Raw genomic sequence first — 20,807 nt, forward strand, 5'->3', positions numbered from 1 at the left:
GTGTCAAAAAAAAAAAAAAAAAACTAAAAACCAAAACCTCCAACCGCCCGCGGGATGCCGAGGCTGGGGCGCCCTCTGGTGGTCACAGCGAACCCTCCCGCCTCCGGCCCACGCGGGTGGGGGCGTGGGGCCAAGCCCGGGGGGAGGAAGGGCAGCTGTCCCCGGGTGGCCGGCAGCCTGGGAACCGCAACGAGCACAAGGCACAGACAGACAGTGGTTCTCTGAGAACTTAAATACCCCCACCGCAGAGCAGCGGCGGCCAGGAGAGCTTACAGCAGAAGCGGTGGGCCCCGGGGGCGGGGGGTTCCACAGGACGCCCGGGGCTTTCCTTCCACCCACTGGGGATCCGTAAGGAGCCGGTTGGCACCCCAGCGAGGCACATCCAGACCCCAACCTGAGGGGCTCCCTGAGGCTTTCGGCCACCCCACCCCAGGAAGACGGACCCAGGCTCCACCGTAGCCAGGAGGGCAGCGCGGGAAGACTGCGGGTTCCGGGGCAGTCGGGAGGAGGCCGCGGTGAATAGGTCATAAATAGGGAGACTGGGGCAGGCGAACGTTGTACGGACAGGCAGGGCTCACGTTCCTCTTGTCCGCCAGGGACCGGGACCTTGACCCGCCTCCCCGCCATGCGCTGGCCCCCGAGCTGGCTGCTGCCAGTGGCCACAGACCCCGTGAGGAGAACTGGGCGGCAGTGGGGCCGGCTGGAAGCCCCTGCAGTCTTCAACCCCCCATGGGGGGGGGGGCAGAGGGGGGCGCACAGGTCCCTTGGTTCACAGCTTCTTCCCCTTGTTTCTGTTCTTCTGAAGTTTCGCGTGCACGACTTTGAGTGTGGTCAGGAAGTTGCCCAGGAAGAGGACGAGGAACGTGAGCGCCAACACGAACACCTGCGCAGGGGCGTGCAGGGCGACAGGGGAAGGGGTGGCAGGGGGAGGAGAGGAAGGGAAGAAAAGGTTGAGTCAGCGCTGGTCAGCTCGCTGCTGAGACACCTCTCTGGCCAACCACACCCCCCTCCCCCAACCCACCCCCGCCCCTGCCCCCTGACCTTGCAAGCCCTTAGCACAAGCCACTGGCAAGCTGCAGAGTTCCCACAGCAGAAAGCAGAGATCTGGGCTAACTGCGTGGGAAGGTGTCTCCTCTGGCAGCCGCACAGCATTCAGTAGGGTTCTCAGATACTCGGGGGTCCCCGGCTTCCCGGATTCCCTCCCACAGTCTCCCAGGCCCCAGTGCCAGGGAGCTCTGGGCACAGGGCCCCATGGTGGGGAGCGAAGGGGTAGCTGAGGAATTCTCTCCAAGCTAGCCCAGGCTTCCCCAGGAGCCCCCACCCTCATCCCACAGCCACAGGCACATGCACACGCCTGCGCATGCGTACACACACACACACACACACACACACACACCACCACCCCCCCACCCCCCCCACCCCCGACCCCATACCTGCCATTCTCTGCATTCCTCGTGGCTGGAGAGCTCAAACAACGTGACGGCATTGTAGAGCTGCCAGAACTGGAAAGAGGGGAGGCAGGCAACACTTATCCCCAACGGATTCCCACAGACACGCATGTGGGGAAGCCCTGGGAGTGGACCAGGTCTCCCAGCTTCTGGTATCAACTGTCCTATGACCCTGAGAGTCCCCCCAAATGAAACTGGGGCACCCTAGGCCAGAGCAGCCTAAAAGTCTGGGGCTCAGCATGCTGGTGCTGAGAGCCATTTCTGGCTCCTGCCTGCAGCTCAGGACCCAGGGGCCATCTCTGCCCCAGAACTCAGTGGGGCCAGCTCAGGGATGGCTGGTGAATGCGGGAGACGCCTGAGGACCTTTTGTTCCCAGGGGTCAGCCCAGAACAGGGGATACGCACAAATTCCAGGGGACTCACATGGCCACAGAACAGGAAAGGCAGGAGGAAGGTGAGGCCCTGCCACATCCAGGACTGGAATCCTTCTGTGGAGACGAAAGAGGAAGTGAAGGGCCGGTGTGAGGGGGTTCATTTGCCCCCACAGCCCCAGCAAGCGCTTAGTGCCTAGCCATGCCAGTCCCCCGAGATTAGCCACGTGGGACGGGGTCGGGGGCAGCCCTCACCTGTCATCAGTGTGTGAGCACTCAAGTATGAAAATCACCCAGATACCGTGCACAACACCCGTCACGGGGTCTGACCGCTCTCACGCCTCAAGTCATCACGAACTCACAGGGCTTGACAACGCTTCCAGAAAGCTGACGGGCCAGGCACCGGTTTTTGATAATGTCTTTGATCTGCGTGGGGTTTTGCATTTCATAATGGACTTCTGCACCTATCATTTCAAGTAAGTCTTGACAAAGTTGGGCCTACTCTGCAGAGTAATTCGGTAGAAATGACCATCTCAAAAGATTTGAGAATTTTATTAGTTTCCTGTGAAAGTTAAGACTCCTCCAAGTTAAGAGTTAAGAAACTCTTAAGAAAGTTAAGAGTTCTCCAAGCTCTTCTGACTGGGCACTCGACCCGTGAGTTAAAGAAGTTGAGCACAGGGGTGTTGGGGTGGCTCAGTAGATTGAGTGACTGACTCTTGATTTCAGCTCAGGTCATGACCTTAAGGTCCTGAGATCAAGCCCCATGCCAGGCTCCAAGCTGGGCATACAGCCTGCTTAAGATTTTCTCTCTCTCTCCCTCTCTGACCCTCCCCATTGGGTTCTCTTGCTCTCTTTCTCTAAAAAAAAAAATATATATATATATATATATTTACATATATGTATATTATATATAAAAGTTAAGCACACATTCCCAATGCATCTCTCTACATATTTATATGTAGCCATATTTTTTTAATTACTATTTTTTTTATTCATTTGACAGACAGAGATCTCAAGTAGGCAGAGAAGCAGGCAGAGAGAGAGGGGGAAGCAGGCTCCCTGCTGAACAGAGAGCCCAATGTGGGGCTCGATCCCAGGACCCTGAGGTCATGACCTGAGCTAAAGGCAGAGGCTTAGCCACTGAGCCATCCAGGTGCCTCGATACATAGCCGTATTATTTTTTAAGTAGGCTCCATGCCCAGCGGAGAGCCCAATTCATGACCCTGAGATCAAGACCTGAGTTGAGATCAAGAATCAGATGCTTAACAGACTGAGCCACCTGTGCCCATATATGTAGGCATATTACACAAATTATACATGCACAACATAATGCATATATAATTACTTGTATTACAAAGCACAGACCAAAAAATAGGCCTTTAAAAAGGATAAGACATGGGGTGCCTGGGTGGCTCAGTTGGTTAGGCAACTGCCTTCGGTCAGGTCATGATCCCAGGGTCCTGGGATAGAACCCCGACCCGTGTTAGGGAGGAGTCTGCTTCTCCCTCTCCCTCTGCCTGCTGCTCTGCTGTGCTCCTTCTCTCTCTCTCTATCAAATAAATAAATAAATTTTTTAAAAATAAATAAATGAATAAATAAATAAATAGGATAAGGCGGAAGCCAGCATGGAGGCCTGGCACACAGCTGGCCACAAGCTTGTCGACTGAAACAGAATCCACGATGAATTATGAAAAGCAACTCAGGTAAAGGGCGGCAGCCCAGGCATTGTGTGGTAGGTGCTGTTATGTTCTTACTGGCTCATGCTCCCAGGGCAGTGAGTAGCGGTGAGGTCTGGGGGAGCAGGGAGGGGCCGGTACTTGTCCCCACCTTCCATCCCCTCCCCAGGCTGGGGGCTACTCACCCACTGTGAGGTCCAGATGATTCCTCTCCCCCAGGGCACGCAACCGGTAGAGGCAGCCTCTCTGGTAATAATATTGCAGGAACTGGACACAGCCTATAGGGGGAGCACAGCGCCCGGCTCAGGGTCCAGAGGACTGGATGCCAGCACAGCATACACACATGCACACGCATGGGTCTTCACAGCCCAGAGGGCACCCTCTCTCACCCCAACACACACACACACACACACACACACTTCAGCCTGAACCTACACACACACACACACACACTTCAGCCTGAACCTACACACACACACACACACACTTCAGCCTGAACCTACTTTATCCCCTCTTCAGAATACAACGAGAGCAGGTTATCTGAAGACCCAACTAAGCGCCCATGAGATTAGAAACTTCTAGAGCAGATGCTTGCTGGAATGGTGGCACCGTGCCGGGAGCTGTGTCTAATGCCAAGATGGCAAGAGACACTTTCATACAATGGGATACTTAGTCGTTACCAAAAATGAGGTAGAATTCTGTGTCTTGACATAGAAAAATACCCTTCGTTATTGTTAAAAAATAAAGAGGTTATAAGCAAAGCTCTGTGGACAAAGGGATCCCATATTTATAGACAACATAATGAAGTACATAAGCATATATAAATCAAACTGAAAGGACATAGATCAATCAACAGTGATCACTCCTAAGTGTGAGATTATACATAATTTTCATTCTTGCCTTTACAGATTTGAATTTGTTGGCAGGGTTTTATTTAAAAATTAATTGTACTTTTTGAGTCAGTAATACATACACAATAAAATTCAAAGGGAACAAACTAGTACTTGGCAAAAAACAAAACTCTCTTTCTGTCCCTATCCCCCACTATCCAAGCTCCCCCTTCTCAGAGGGGACCCTTAGGACTGGTTTACTGTATATAAAATCCAGAGCGAATCTTTTTTTTTTTAAGATTTTATTTTTAAGCTACCCCTATACCCAACGTGAGGCTTGAACTTACAACCCCAAGATCAAGAGACATTGGCTCTACCGACTAAGTCAGCCAGGAGTCCCAATCTAGAGCTATTCTTAAATGAGAAAGAGAACATATACTTTATTTCCATTTTGAGGTAGTGTCCCCAACACCACTTAGATCCCAAAAGTCACCATTGGTCCCCAGCTGTGACACAGGGCAGAAAAGGCAGCAGTGGGGGTTCCTGAAGGTGGGGATAATCAGGCTGTCCCTCCCCTAGGACTGGGTGGTGATCTCGGGGCAGAGAGCTCTTTGCTGGATTTCTGGGACCATCCCCTGCCCCAAGCTCCTTCAACACTAGACACACCCCTCACAAGGGAAGAGGAATGACAGAGGCCTCCATCAGCGAAAGACCTGGAAACTGGAAACCGAAAACCATACCCCCTCCCCTGAATCCAGGCAAGAGGCACTCACTCTGAAAAATGGAAAACGCTAAAAACTGATTACGAAACTTCTGATAAATCAGTCCGTTGGGCCTGCGGAGAAGTGGGGAAAAGCAAAGGTGAGGTGTGCTGTGAAATCAGACATTCATCCCTGCCCCTCTCCATTCCAGCCAAGAGAGAGGAAAAGCTTTCAATTAAAAAAAAATTTTAAGTAATCTCTACACCTAATGTGGGGTTCGAACTCCCAACCCCAAGATCAAGAGTCACATGGTCCAACAACTGAACCAGCCAGGTGCCCTCAGAAGAAAAGCTTTTACAATAAAGGGAGGTCCCTGATTTCTGTCCTTCTTCAGCAGCAGTGTCCCTGGGGCTGGACCCAATCACTTTCATCATTGCTTTAACCCCGTTCTAGAAGCAGGGGGGCCAGTATCATCATTCTGAAGCCTAAGTTCTCACTGATCTCCACTCTCTCCGTCTGCCTCCTTTCGAGCCTCATCCCTGTAATTCTTTCTGTCCATTGCTCCCTATCACCTCTGTCCCAGCAGGCAGGCCACCCCGACATCCCCAGAAACCTCCCAGCTGGCTTGGGGGATCCCTGTGGCCCAGTTGAAAGCTCACGTTTTCCTTCTTGGCCTAAAAGTCAGCCCATGCTAGGAGCCTCAAAGGTGTCCCTCATCCACCACCAGCTCCCCATTCACAGGCCCCCATGAGACACTCACCAGGTCAGCATCACTCCAGAGAGGAACGTGGACACATAGTGGTGAGACACCCACCAGCCTTTAATTCTTGGAGATAAGAGAAGGAAAGGGGGTTCAGGTGGGGAGGGAAACACAGGTGGCTCTTGCTTCCCAGACTATGAGTGTATCGGCTACTCTGCGGGCCTCCAGCCAAGACACAGGCCCAAGCCATGATTTTTCCCTCTCCTTTGTCCTCCAGAGATGCACGATCACATGTAAACCACCCACAGATTGGTCAAGAGGCCCACAGAAGCACTCGGGCCTCCAGGGGCTTCCAGCTACCCTAAAAGCACATCCCTCACCGCACCCCAACTTCAAGCCCTGTCTCCCTGTCCTCTCCTTGAAGCTCTTGAACCTGCCAAGCCCATTACCACCTCAGGGCCTGTTATGGACAGAACTGTGTGCTCCCCAAATTCCTATGTTGTAGTCCTAACCCCCTTAGGGCTGGTACCTTAGAATTTGACTGTATTTGGAGGTAAGAACTTTAAAGAGGTAAGTAAGGTTAAATGAGGTCCTAAGGGTGGGTCCTAACCCAACAGGGCTGGTGTCTGTGCAGGGGGGAGACACCAGGGGTGTCTCACAGCGTACCAGGGTACGCTCACAGAGAAACGGCTCCCCGAAGACACGGTGGCATCTGCAGGCCAAGGAGAGGCCTCAGGAGAAACCACTGGGGCTGGCACCTCGATTTTAAACTTCTAGCCTCTGGAACTGTGAGAAAATAGATTTCTATCTTTTCAGCCGCCCAGCCTGTGGTCATTTGTCACGGCAGCCCACACGGACCAACAGGGCCTTCGGACTGCTCTGAGAACTTGGCCTGCCTGGCTCCTGGTCCAAATTCAAGTTTCGGACCAACTGTCACCTCCTCCGAAAGGCCTTCTCTGGCTACCTTATCTAAAACAGCCAGGAAGCCCCACTCTAGATCACACTGCCCAGTTTTATTTTCTTCATGGGGCTTACCACTATCTGAAATTATGCACTGCTTCCCCTCGGTTTGTTCTCTGACCCCTCTTCCCCGCTCACATGTAAACATCAGGAGAGCTGGGGTCTTGTCCATGTTCTTCATTGGTGTATCTGTGACACCTGGCTCCGAGCAGGTGCTCAGTGTGTTGAATTAACACAGCATACGTGCACATACGCGTACACACACACACACACACACACACACACACACACACATTCATGCTCTCCCAAAGCTATAGCTACCTGTTATCCCACACAGACACAGAGAAATGCCAGAGTGCCCACACAGCATCTCAGCATCCCAGACGCACTTTCTCCCCGGGAGCTCATGCCCTGGGCTCATCCACTCCCCCATTGGCAGCAGGCCCTAGCCCAGCCCTGGACTTCATGTGTCTAGTCCGGAGGCTGTGGGAACCCTGGTTTCAGAACCCAGTACTCCCCCAACTGAGGGCTCTCATTCCACAGCAGGGGAGGGAGGCTCGTTGTCACCCCGTCCTCCGTGTTAATGTCCCAGCCTAGGCTGAAAGCTGGACCCTCAAACCCTTACCCTTCAAAGTCCTTGAGTCTGTCTCTGGCCTCTGCTGGCCTCCTCCAGTCCGTCTCGGAGCTCAAGGAACACAATGTGGCAGGGATTTGCTTTGCCAAATACAGCCTGGGAACAGCGGGGCTCCTGCCTCCCAAGGACTGGGCGGTACAGACTGGGTGCCTCAAACCCTCACCAGTGCTAGATTCCAAGCTTTAAAATTTCAGCCAGTCTTGGGTGAAAATTGGTATGTTATTGAGGCACGGCATTCACGAGCCCCTCAGCCATCTGCACACTCCAGGGTGCTGAGCTGATTTTGTACACGTTTATGCAACCGTATTACTGTCACTTAATTCAAATGTCATACAATTCCCCCATTTAAATTATACACGTCGACGGTTTTTAGTACATTCACACAGTTGAACAACCATGAGCACTCTCAAATTTTAGGACATTTTTATCACCCCAAAAGAAACCTGGCCCATTAGTGGTCACTCTTTGGGCCTGTTTTGCCACGGAAATACAGCCTGCATGGCCTATGGGCATTGTAATGAGTAGACAGCAGACAACCAATTAAGAGTGGTACACACAGCTGCGGTGTGGGACCAGCGCGGCCTGCTAGCTGGGAATTGTGCCCGAGCATTCCACGGCCCTCCTTTCGGGACACCTTAGCCACGTGGGCACCACTCAGAGGCACCAGCAGCCACAGACTGTTTCTGGCTTTGAGCTTCGGGTCACGTGGCAGATGGGGGAATGGCTTCCACACTGAGGATCCCTCCCTGCTGGCCGCCCCTACACGGCTTTATCCCAGGAAAGGCCCCTCTAATAGCCAGTTGGAAGCAGGCTCCCTTGCGCTGGCTGGCCAGAAAAGCTAACACGATCCCTGATTCATCATTTATTCTGGCCCAGAACTAACCGCAGAGGACATCTGCTGTTTTGCCTCTCTGTCAATCACCCCACCTCCGCTCCGCCCCCTACGTTCTGGTTGCCCGCCAGGCCTTTCTTCGGGTGAACCACCTCATCCCCACGCTCAGTCTGGGTGGCTAAGGGGGAGCGGGAGTGATATAACTGGGCACGTGACTCAGAGCCAGCCAACCAGGGCTCTGCATCCCCTCCCCCAGTCACACTGATTGGCTCAGGAATGTGCATGTGACCTCATCCGAGCCAATCAGAAATCTTGTGTCAAAATTACAACTCAACCTGCGAAGGAAAGCCCTCTTCCCTGTGAGATTGTCAGTCTGGCGGGGAGGTGGTCTGGGCTGCCAGAAGCCGGCGCTTCCAAGTTGGGGCAAGAGATCGGGTTGGAGGACGGTTAGCACTGTGTGAGCCCTTTGCACCTCCTTGAACCATTGATATACAGGTACACTTTAGAGATACTGTGGCTTCCCTTTCAGGGAATAAAAGCAAATGTCGCGATAAAGCGAGTCGAATGAAGTTTCTGGTTTTCCAGTGCCTCTCAAAGTTACGTTTACACTATACGGTAGTCTAGTAAGTGCGAAATAGCAGGTCTAGAAGAACAATGTACATACCTTAATTTTTTTAAAAAAAATAGTGCTAAAAAATGCTAACTAACCATCATCTGGGCTTTCAGCAAATTGTAATCACTGATTTCAGATCATCATAACATAATAATAATGAAGAAGTTTGAAATACTGCAAGAATTATCAAAATGTGACAGAGACACAAAATGAGCAAATGCTGTTGGGAAAATGGTGCCAGCAGACCTGCTGTACATGAGGTTGTCACAAACATTTAATTTGTAACACACACACACAATACCTGCATAATGCAATTAGACAAGGTATGCCTATATATGCTCCCCCATCATATTTACTCTTATCAGGCAGTTTCCCTCATTTGCAGGATTTCCAAGGGAACTTGATTTGCTTATTGCATTGAGCTAATGAGCTACAGCTCCCAGTCCTTCCAGAAGATAAAGCACCAAGCCCACCCCACCCATTCCAGACCCCAGACCCCACCACATCCAAACCCCTGCCCCAGGCCAAAGCAGGCAGACAGGCTCAGAGGAACAGTACAATTACAACTTCAGATACAAGCTGAAGTGTTAGGCACATGAGGTCTGGCTTTGGAACTTCACTTCTACCCCACCTCCAGGGCCCTGTCCTCCTCCTCACTCTCCTGGTGTGCCCCACACTTGCAGGGACCTCCACTCAGTCCTGTTCCCTTCCCTCTAGTAATCACACCACATACTGCCCCACCCCACAGATGCCCACCACACACAGCTCGTCACACTAGATAAAGAGCTGACCAGAGTAACTCTTAATAAAGTAAGTAAGCTTTAGTAACTCTTACTACAGTAAGAGTAACTCTTACTAAAGTGTTAGTGATTGTTAGAGATGTGGCATGCCTCTGAAGACTCAATATGACTCCATCAGAAGGATGGAACTGTAAGACTGCCAGCAAGCCCATGGGAACAGGTAGAGAATTTATGACCAGGAGTCCTTGCCATTCGTCCTGGCCCTCTCTCCCCACTACCTGCCACCCTGGCTCCCCTCCAACGACACCCAAAAGCAGAAAGATACTATTCAGTAAAATTAAGGAAGACTATGAATGTTATTTCCTTGGTAAGATTTTCTACTTCAGTGTTTCCCAAAGCATGGGGCACGTACCACCAAGTTTTAGATGACACTCAAGCCTAACACTAGGTGATACGGAACCAGGTGGTAAGAGGTCATCTGCTCAGTTCTTTGGTCTCCCGATTAAGTCAAGGAGTCTCTTTAACGCCTCTCAAGGCCCACTAATCTCCCTTTTTATACACAAGTACGTATATGGAGAGACAGCAGGCCTCAGGCTCAGTACCTCCTGGAAGCGAGAATAATTGACTTCAATACGTAATACAAGGAAAACAAAAGATTTTTTATACTACTTCCTCTTTCCTGCAACTGATGCTGGCTTCCCACGTACAGTGATGAAATAAAATTTCCTTTTAAAATAAACTAGTATTTACTTAAGTTAAAAAGAAAAAAAAAGGGAGGTTGATTTAGAATGTTGAAAATTATCATCCGGATGATACACGGAAAAGGCAAAAATGGTGAGGATAGGTCCCGAATAAGTGCTGTTTGAGAAACACTGATCTTTTCTAACAGGCTACATGCTACAGGGCCGCATACCTAAAAAATCGCTGGGCCCCTGGTCCTTACCTCTGGGCTCTACCTTCAGGTTAAGGCCCGGCAGGGCAGGGATCTGCCATAAGAGACCACTGGGCAGAAAAGTGAAAAGGTGGCAAATTATTGAGGGGTTTGCAGACACCCCGAATCTTAAATCCACAGTTCATGACGGTCCTTACTAGCGCCCAAGAGGGAGGAAGCAGGGAGGGGCTGGGAGGCTGTTACCTTCCGTTTCAGGGAAAAACAGGGACAAGCTTGGTACACAGAGAGGAAACAGCGTACCCCGGAGAGGAGATCAGACCTATGGAAAATGGGCCCCACAGGTGGCAAATCGTGGGTCTTAACTGGGCCCCAAGACTCTCAGCTCAGAGAAAGGGTAGGAAGGAGAATGACAAAAGAGCAGGGCTCCTCATATTTGCAGCCCCTCAGAGGTGGGGAGCCCCCCAACTGTGCCTCCAGTCACTTCGCAATGCTGAGGCACATGTCCCCATGGGGCTGTAAAATAGCCCAGGGCCACAGAGCCACTCAGCAACAGCCGTGGGACTAGAACTCAGGAACCCTCCCTCCCAGCTTGGCTGTCTTCCTCCTTAGCACCACCTGGGTAATAAGGCAGGTTTGAACCAAGACCCTCACTACCTGTCCTCCACCCTCCCCATCTCCCTGTGGGGGACCACCTACTCTTGTCACCAGAATCCATTCATCCTTCTAATGACACTATCCCAGTTATCCTCTGGGGACCAACCCACTGTCCCCTTGACACTCAGCTCCTAGGCTTCTGATGGTGGCCTGCAGGGGCAGGCACGAGGCTCAAGCCTTACCAGTCAGTCGTGCATTCTCTGACCACAGTGATGGGTTCAGAGACAGGCACAGGATTCAGCAGGCGCCAGTGGGACCCAGTGAGACTCTTGGAAAACAGCAAGGTGCCCTATTTTGCTGGGAATGCTAGAAATAAAAGACGTGGGCCCAGAGCTCCGGGATGCCTTTGCATGGAGCCTGAGAATGAAGACAGCATCACAGAAGGCAGAAGGGAGGGATGGAGAGAAAGTGGATCCTGATGCCATTGTTTAAACACCTGGATTAAGCCTGACCTGAAGTCAGTCCCAGCGGACCTGTTCCTTGAGAGGAGAAAACCAGTCTTCTGTTGTGTTAAACCTCTCTGAGTTAGAGTTCTTGGTAAGCAGGAGACCACAGAAGGTGGCCCCGCAGCAGCAGACATGGTTTTCCTCCACCCTGGGGCAGTCAGGGACACCCCGCCCCTCCCCGGAGGAAGGGAATATGGGCTGAGGGTGCCAGCCCTCACATGCATCCCTTCCATGACAGACTTCCCTTTGGCTCCCCCAATCCTCCCCTCCCCCCCGCGCAAAGCCGGGCCCCCAATTACCTTGAGCCATTGCTGATGAGAATACTTTCTCGAATTGTCAGGGTGCAGTAATACCACACCAGCAGGAAGTTAAAAACTTCGTCCGTCACCCTGGTGGAAAAAAACAGCCCCGGGGAGGAGCGCAGGCATGAGAACGGTGGATGGCTCTCACCAGCCCCCCGCACCCCCTCCCCCGCCACAGGGCAACAGAACAGCAAACCAGGCTGCCTCTGGGAACAACCCCCCCCACCCCATTCTGCAGAAGACAGAGTAAGCGTGGCTGCCACCTAGCCTGCCTGTCCCCCTCTTCTGCCAGAATCCTGCTTGCTTTTAAGGCGCTGGCTGAGGTTTTGTCCCCTTCCCTGAGCACTGGGACATCCTCGTTCCCTTCTACGTTCTTCCTGTCTGACGTAAAATGTTTGGTGGAAGGGCAACCGGAGGACTTCAAGCAGAAAACTGAGTGTCTTAAACTGTCTACAGTGTAAGTGTAATTTACAAACGTCAATTCCCTTCCTTCCCCTTAAAACATCTATAAACTTTGTTGCACTTACAAAAGAATTCTTTTTTTTTTTTTTAAGATTTTATTTATTTGGCAGAGAGAGACACTGCGAGAGAGGGAACACAAGCAGGGGGGATGGGAGAGGGAGACGCAGGCTGCCCGCTGAGCAGGGAGCCCGATGCAGGGCTCAATCCCAGGACCCTGAGATCATGACCCGAGCCAAAGGCAGACGCTTAAAGACTGAGCCACCCCAGTGCCCACAAAAAAAATGCTTATGGCCTGAATGGTCTGTAAGATGAATTAAGAACCTCCTGCCTGCTCTGCAGTCCTCGTGGCCCAGAGCCAGGCAGAGAGGCCTTAGGACAGCACAGAGGGGCTGGAGCCGGTGCTGTGCCCGGGTCAGGGCGGAGAGCTAGCAGATACGTGGAGACACGTGGCATGTGACCTCACCAGAGACCTCCCCCACCACCACCCGGCCTCAGCTTTGCTGTGAGATTCGCGGGCTGACCCCCTACCTGAGTATGGCTGGGTGAAGGGCCCTGGGGCAGAGCCCATGACAGACGGCCCCTCGGAACCTCCCCTACCACTGACTCTAATGGAGGCTCTAGCTTCCAACCCAAAGGGAAGCCCCTCTGTCCTTTCCAGTGCCAGACAAATCCTTTCACGACTGTTGGGGGCGGGGGGTATCCACCTGCACCAGGGAGGGAGAAACCCCCCCATCTCCTCCATTTCCATATCCGAACTGGGACAATTACTATAACCCTGGCAGGGAAATGGAAAGGTATGACTCAAACAGTAAGAGCCGAAGTTGGAAGGTTGGCTTTTAAGTGATGTCACCCTGTTCTGTGGTCACAGATGACAGACTTTCAACCCCAAGCCCTCCTGAGCCATCGCCTGTGGAGGGCCAGGAACCATTGCCCTGGGAGGGCCAGGAACAGACTCTGGAAGCACAGGGCCTGAGTTCAAATTCCAGCTCTGCCTCTTCCGAGCTGTGGGATGAGGGGCAAGTTGGTGACTCTCCTGTGCGATCGCGCCTGCACTGAAGCGGGAGAGCAGCTCCCGCGTAGGTGGGAGTTTAACCCAGGAAGCATGGGACGCGGGGCCGGGGGCATAGGAAGGGCTCCCTGCAGTCCCCGTTGTAACTCTGGGAAGGATCACAGAGTACCCGAAGCCTGAGAAATGAGTCTCAGATGCTGAGTTCTAAGGAAATCAAAAGCCTACTTGACTTGAATGGGGTGTTGGGAGGGGGAGGGCCTCCCCAGGGCAGAGGGTCACGCAGACACCGACTTCCGAGCTCCCCTTCAGGCAGGAGGCAGGCCCAACAGTGAGTCGTGAGCCGTGGTTACCAGAATGTTTCTCGCTGGGCCTTTCCTACACCTTCTCTGTAGAGAGGGGAATAAAAGTAAGATTTTATGGCCCCAGCACTTCAGGGAAATGCTGGAGGTGCCGGCCCCAGCCTTCTCTGCCAGAGTGTATGAGCTCCCTGTTGCGGCTGTAACAAAAGACTTAGTGGCTGAAAGCAACACACATTCATTCTCTTATAGTTTTGGAGGTTCGAGGTCTGAAATGGGGAGGGCTGGGCTCCTTCCGGAGGCTCTCAGGGAGACTGCCCGTGTTGATCTGTGCCGGCTTCTAGACACTCCTGCATTCCTTGTTTGGTGGTATCACGTTCTTCTCCGACTCTGACCCTCAAACCTCCTTCTTTTTTTAAAGATTTTTATTTATTTATTTGACAGAGATCACAGGTAGACAGAGAGGCAAGGCAGAGAGAGAGGAGGAAGCAGGCTCCCCGCTGAGCAGAGAGCCCAATGCAGGACTCGATCCCAGGACCTGGGATCATGACCTGAGCTGAAGGCAGAGGCTTTAACCCACTGAGCTACCCAGGTGCCCCTCAAACCTCTCTCTTATAAGGATCCCTGGACTTACTGAATAATCCAGGATAATCTCTTCTCAAGTTCGAGCTACCCAGGTGCCCCTCAAACCTCTCTCTTATAAGGATCCCTGGACTTACTGAATAATCCAGGATAATCTCTTCTCAAGTTCCTTCACTTAATCTATCTGCAGAGACGTTGTGCCAAGCAAGGTCACACATTTGCAGATTCTGGGGATTAGAACACGCACCTCTTTGGGACCCTGAGTCAGGCCACACCAGGCCAGCTCTAATTACTGGGAACTTGCAACGCCGCAGGCATTTCATGTGGACGATCTCTCTGAATCCTCGTCCAACCCTAAAGGACGGCTTCCTGTGGCATCTGCGCCCGTCGACATAGCTCCCGACAGCCAAACCTGCCGTTCCTGGCACGCCTGGCTTTATCAGGCCCCCGTTGCTGTGAGAGGCAGGTCGGGGCCAGGGGGAACTGCTGCCCTCTGGAAGCGGTCCTCAACTCCCCTAACCAACAGCAGCTGGAAGATAAATACCCTTGTTCCCTCGTCCCTCAAGTGGGTAACTGAGGCATGTTCCATGCTGCCCCCCAGTTCTCCAGATGCCTACAGGGGAGCACCTCCTGTCTTACTTCCCATTCTCCTACCAATGTTTCCTGGGATCACCTCTGAAAGACTACTGGCACCCAAATGCTTGTCTTGGGGTTGCCTCTGGGGGAACACACAACAAGACAGGACAACTTCCCATTTTACAGATGAGGACACTGAGGCCCAGAGAGAGGAAACGACCTGCCCTGGAGTGAGATCCAAAACCAAGCCCCAGTGAACCTGAGCTTAACTCCAACCACCTTTTTCCTGCAGCTTTAAAACCAAATCCTGACAAAGAACAGTACTAACTAGATCCAGCCTCTAGGCCTGAAGGCAGAACATAGAGGCATCGCACTCTCTAGCAGCCTCACCAAAGCCTCCCAAGGACCAGGCAGCGCGGGCAGATGTCTTCTGGCCACGGGAAAGACAGGAAGCAGACGGAGACAGAGCAAGGGCTCTACTCAAGGTCACACAATCTGTGAGGGCAGACCTGGACCTCTAGGTAGAAGGGCCTTTCTGTGGGGCCCCCAGCAAGGAAACCATCCCACGGGGGCGAGAGTAAGGAAAGAGAATCCTGCTCCTTGGATGCACTGGACATTAAGCGGCAGTCTCATACAGCCTGCCCAGCCTTAGCGCAAAATGCTGGCAGCGATCACAACTGCTCACACTCAGACGGCACTTAAGTGCCAGGCACTACTGTAAACACTGCAAATAGGGGTGCCTGGGTGGCTCAGTGGGTTAAGCCTCCGCCTTCAGCTCAGGTCATGATCCCAGGGTCCTGGGATTGAGCCCCACATCGGGCTCTCTGCCCAGCAGGGAGCCTGCTTCCCGCCCCCCTCTCTCTGCCTACTTAGGATCTCTCTGTCAAATAAATAAATAAAATCTAAAAAAATAAAAAATAAAGACTGCAAATAGAACCTATCCGGTCCTCTCAGCCATCCTACCAAGGAGCTCCTGTTACCCTCATTTTGTGTGTGAAGAAACCCAGGTGGGGAGAGGTTAGGTCATCTGCCCAAGGTCACACAGCAGGACAGACTTCCCTGAAGGCAGAACAGAGAGGAGCTGCCTGTCCAGTCCCGTTCCCCTGTCCTATTTTTAACCCACGGAAGGTATACTAGTGTTGCCTCAAAATTCACGTCCACCCAGGACCTCAGAATATGACCTTTGGAAACAGTGTCTTTGCAAATTTAATTAGTTAAGACAAGGTCATAACAGGTTAGGGTAGGCCCTGAATCCAAAGAACTGGTGTCCTCCCGAGAAGGCCATGAGACAAACACAGGGACACACAGGGAAGGGGGCTACGTGACAAGATTGAGGCACAGGAGGCTGAGAGTGGCGGGAAGCAGCTTTAAGCTGAGGAAGGCCAAGGAAGCCGGCAGCCCTCAGGCTGGAAGAGGCAAGATGGGACCTTCCCCTATAGCCTTCAGAGCGAGCATGGTCCCACCAACACCTTGATTTCAGACTTCTGGCCTCTAGTACTGTGTGAGAATAGATTTCTGTTGTCCCAAGCCAACCAGTTTGTGGTGCTTTGTTATACGAGCCCCAGGAAATGAATACAGAAAGGGACGGGGAGATGAGAAGCTGAGAGAGCCAGGCCCTCGCTGAACTTTAGAACCAACCACAGGTTTGCCCTTTGAGGGCCCCAGATCTGCCAGCGCCAGGGGATCTGGCTGCACATCGAGAACGTCTCTCCCTTCCAGAGGGGCATGTGAGCAGGCAGTGCCGATGCGCGCAGCCTTTAGCCTCTGGGGAAACAGGCCAGCCCGAGGCAGCAGGCAGGCATGGGCCCAGGACCTAAAAGAGGCTTTGTCTGGACATTCAAGTGGCCAGACCAGAAACCCGACTCCCAGCCAAGCCCTTGCCAGCAAATAAGCCCGACACAGGGCCAGATGCCCAAGCTGTACTCTGCTGCCTCCCCTCGAGGCACAAAACCCAGGGCCCGGGGAGGAATGAAACCCCCTGAGGCACTGGCCTTCAGCCTCTCAGAGCCACGTGGCTCCTTCCTGCTCCAGAAGCAGCGGCTGGCGCCCGGCAGAGCCCTCCGCACACGGTGCTAACAAAGCCTGGTGTCACCCCCGTTTTACAGATGGGGAGACTGAGGCTCCCAGAGGGAACCTGCTCATGGTAACAGCCAGTCAGTCCCAAAGCCAGGATTCAAACCCAGGCAGGCTTTTTTTTTCTTTTTTTTCTCTTTTCTTCCTTCCCTTCTTCCTTTCCTTTCTTCTTGCTTTCTCTTTTTATAACTGATACATAATTCACATACCAAAAAATTCACCCTCTCAAAGTGCCTAATTCGTTACTTTTTAGTATATTCACAGAGCTATACATTCATTGCCTCTATCTAATTCTGGAATATTCTCTTCATTCCAGAAGAAACCGCTTCCGCATCAACAGCACCCCCTCCCATCCCCCACCCCCACCAGCTCCTGACCACTAACCTGCTTTCTGCCTCTATCGGTTCACCTGTTCCGGATATTTCATATAAGTGGAATCATACAATATGTGACTGGCTTCTTTCACTGAACATAACATTGTCAGATCCCATGTTGTAGCATATGTCACTACTGTATTCCTACTTATTATAGGAATAATATTCCATTGTGTGGCTGTGCCACTGGGCTCTTTCCTAACTCCTAGTTATAAGGTCTCTCCAGTAGTGGTTCAGTAGGTATTTGTTGGACGGATGTCGAGTAGACAGGACTGATGTTCCGTATGAGAAAAAGCTCTTCTCTACCTACAATCGCCCAAATACTGCAGACACAGGAGAGAGCCCCACCCCCAGCCCTCACCAAACTTACACACACCACCATGTTTCCTGTTACCTGTAGTGGAGGACAAATCGACAGGCCACAGCCCCTAGGAGCAGGATGATGGTCAGGTAGAGCTTGAACTTCTCATACTCGTCCTTGTAAGCAAATCTGCAGTGAGAGACACCCCCAGGAAAGGTCACGTAACTATTACTATAGTTAACAGTAATATAACTATATCCTGTCTGGGGACACAATCCTCGGCACCATCAGATCCTCTGCCTACCACCAGCCACTGCCCACAGGAACCTCGTGATCCCACTAAAGGAAAGCTCTGGCCTTGAATGAATGGTGATGGTCAATGAGACAAAGAGGACAGATGAGCAAAGCTTCCCATGTCCCTGGGCTCCTGGGGGTAGGTCTCTGGGCTGGTGATGGGGATGGGCAGGGGGTGGAGAAGGGCTCCTCCCTAATCAGCTATGGCAGCAGAAACGCCACAGCTCGACCGCCCCTGGGACTGACTGATCTCAGGTGGACAGCACTGCCTGCTTCCCAGGAGAACCGTGTGTGATGAGGGGGTGGAACAGAGCAGGGACCGTTTCTCACGGGAGAGTGGCATTTCTGCTCACCCAATGTACTGACTGCAGGAAAAGAAGGAAGGAACACTCCCAAGGTGGTCTCCTCACTGAGAAGGAGAGTGTCAGAAAGACCAAGGGCCACAGGCCACACTATAAATTTTTTTCATTTACACAAAATTTTTAGCTAGTTCATTTCTTCTAAGTGGAAAGGGCAAAATTCCTGGATTCCCTAAAGTCAGGCGGGGGTCAGAGATACTTACTTGGCCTGGTTGCTGAGAAGGGTCACATTCACATTGCCAAGGACGAGATTTAAGTAGAGCCTGGAAGGAAAGGACTGGTGAGGGCTGACTCGTTCCTTACCAGCCCTAGGAATGGGCCCCAACCAAAAACATTCAAACAATAAGCATGCCTTGAGCACGGATGTTAGAAAATAGCGTGCTAAACTCAGCAGAAAAATTCTCACATGGAGAATAAAGACTAACTAGAGAATGAGACAATTGTGACACATGCAGTCATGACTAAACTATTTCCCCCCATCTTAGCTGGCTTAGAGACCAGATTTCCCAGGCACCCATGCAGCTCGTGTGAGCATGTGACTGAGTTCCAGCCAATGAGGTGATGGAATGTGTACAATCTCTACAAATCTCTAGGTCAATTTAAAAAGGGTTCTTTTTTTTTTTTAAGATTTTGTTTATTTATTTGACAGACAGAGATCACAAGTAGGCAGAAAGGCAGGCAGAGAGAGAGGGGGAAGCAGGCTCCCTGCTGAGCAGAGAGCCCGATGCGGGGCTCGATCCCAGGACCCTGAGATCATGACTTGAGCAAAAGGCAGAGGCTTTAACCCACTGAGCCACCCAGGTGCCCAGAAAGGGTTCTTTTTTTTTTTTTTTTTTTAAGATTTTATTTATTTATTTGACAGAGAGAAATCACAAGTAGGCAGAGAGGCAGGCAGAGAGAGAGGAGGAAGCAGGCTCCCTGCTGAGCAGAGAGCCCGATGCGGGACTCGATCCCAGGACCCTGAGATCATGACCTGAGCTGAAGGCAGCGGCTTAACCACTGAGCCACCCAGGTGCCCCTAGAAAGGGTTCTTTTTTAAAGCTGAAGTATAACCTTCAATATATTTATAGGTATACCTATAGTATATTTTATGCCTGGCTTCTTTCCCTCAATACTATGCCTGGGTGGTTCACCCACGTTGTCTGTGTATAGTGTTCCCCTGAGTGGACACCCCACAACTTATTTATTCATTCTACTACCAATACACGCTTAAGTTGTCCTCAGTTTTTGGCTAATAGAAATACACTGCTATGAACAACTTTCTTTTTTTTTTTCTAACTGAGATGTAATTCACATACCATAACATCATCCTTAAAAAAAAAAAAAAGCTTTATTTATTTATTTAAGTGATCTCTACACCCCTCATGGGATTCGAACTAACAACCCTGAGGATCAAAAGTTGCATCCTCTTCAGACTGAGCCCACCAGGCTGTAACATCACCCTTTTCATGCATACAACTTCATGGTTTCCAGTATATTCACAACATTGTACAGCAACATCACCATGACTTAATTCTATACCATTTTTTAAAAAGATTTATTTATTTATTTGACAGACAGAGATCACAAGTAGGCAAAGAGGCAGGTAGAGAGAGACGGAGAAGCAGGCTCCCTGCTGAGCGGAGAGCCCGATGCAGAACTTGATCCCAGGACCCTGGGATCGTTACCTGAGCCGAAGGCAGAGGTTTAACCCACTGAGCCACCCAGGCGCCCCAATTCTAGACCATTTTCGTCATCCCGAAAAAAAGCCCATACCCATCAGCAGTCTCTCCCTTTCCGCCCTCCCACAGCACCTAGCAACCACTATCTATTGCACATGTATGGATTTGCCTATTCTGGACATTTCACTTATAAAAGACTCTTGTGGGTGCCTGGGTGGCTCAGTGGATTAAGCCATTGCCTTCAGCTCAGGTCATGATCTCAGGGTCCTGGGATCGAGCCCCACATTGGGCTCTCTGCTCAGCGGGGAGCCTGCTTCCCTCTCTTTCTCTCTGCCTGCCTCTATGCCTACCTGTGATCTCTATCTGTAAAATAAATAAATAAAATATTTAAAAAAAAAAAAGACTCTTGCAACATGGGACCTTTTGTGTCTGGATTCTTTGCTGTCGACCTTCTTATATATGTCTATTGGAGGTCAGAAGCACTTATTTCCATTGGCTATGCAGACAGGAGTGAAATTTCTAGATTATAGAATAAGTGTGTTTTTGGCTTCCCCAGGAAACAGCAAACTTTTTTTTCTAAAAGGTGTCCGCTTGCCCTCCGCTCCCTGGAGATGTGACGGTGAGAGCCAGCTTTGGCCGCGTAGGTGAGGACAACTCCCTGAAGGGTGGTGAACCAGCGAGCTGGAGATGGAAGCACCGAGTCCCTAGATGACCCCATGAGCCCGCCACTCTTGGTCCCCTCAGCTCTGGACTGCTGTGTGTGAGAAGAGAAACTTCCCCCTTGTTTGAGCCCCCGTATCATTGGGCTTTTGTTACAACAGCCTGTACTCTAATGGCACTAATAAAGATGCAAGTAAAGAGTTACAAAATCTCAGGGGAGGAAGGGTTTAATTCTACAGAGGGAGGAGGGGTCTTTGGAAAGGCTTCACCAAGTCGGTAACATTTGAACTGGGCTTTGAAGGGCGAGTAGAAGGCGGAGAGGAGAAAAGTCTTCTTTCTAGCTCTGAATAAATTTGAGGGGC

The 20,807-nt window shown here is 51.4% G+C and overlaps 1 protein-coding gene across 1 annotated transcript in view; it reads right to left on the reverse strand.

Moving 5' to 3' along the window:
- Positions 1-213: 213 nt before the first annotated feature.
- TMEM120B (transmembrane protein 120B) overlaps positions 214-20,807 on the reverse strand; it is a 42,972-nt gene continuing 22,378 nt past the window's right edge. Inside the window, exons 4-12 of the mRNA XM_004753197.3 lie at positions 18,328-18,387; positions 17,565-17,660; positions 11,796-11,885; positions 5,786-5,851; positions 5,098-5,159; positions 3,680-3,772; positions 1,871-1,935; positions 1,434-1,502; positions 214-883 (exon numbers count right to left, since the gene is read on the reverse strand). Of these exons, the coding sequence (XP_004753254.1) occupies positions 770-883; positions 1,434-1,502; positions 1,871-1,935; positions 3,680-3,772; positions 5,098-5,159; positions 5,786-5,851; positions 11,796-11,885; positions 17,565-17,660; positions 18,328-18,387 (715 nt within the window). The 3' untranslated portion in view covers positions 214-769. The remainder of the gene's footprint in view (positions 884-1,433; positions 1,503-1,870; positions 1,936-3,679; positions 3,773-5,097; positions 5,160-5,785; positions 5,852-11,795; positions 11,886-17,564; positions 17,661-18,327; positions 18,388-20,807) is intronic.

Source organism: Mustela putorius, unplaced genomic scaffold, assembly GCF_011764305.1.
Source record: "Mustela putorius furo isolate JIRA1106 unplaced genomic scaffold, ASM1176430v1.1 tig00537248_pilon_pilon_pilon, whole genome shotgun sequence".
NCBI lineage: Eukaryota > Metazoa > Chordata > Mammalia > Carnivora > Mustelidae > Mustela > Mustela putorius.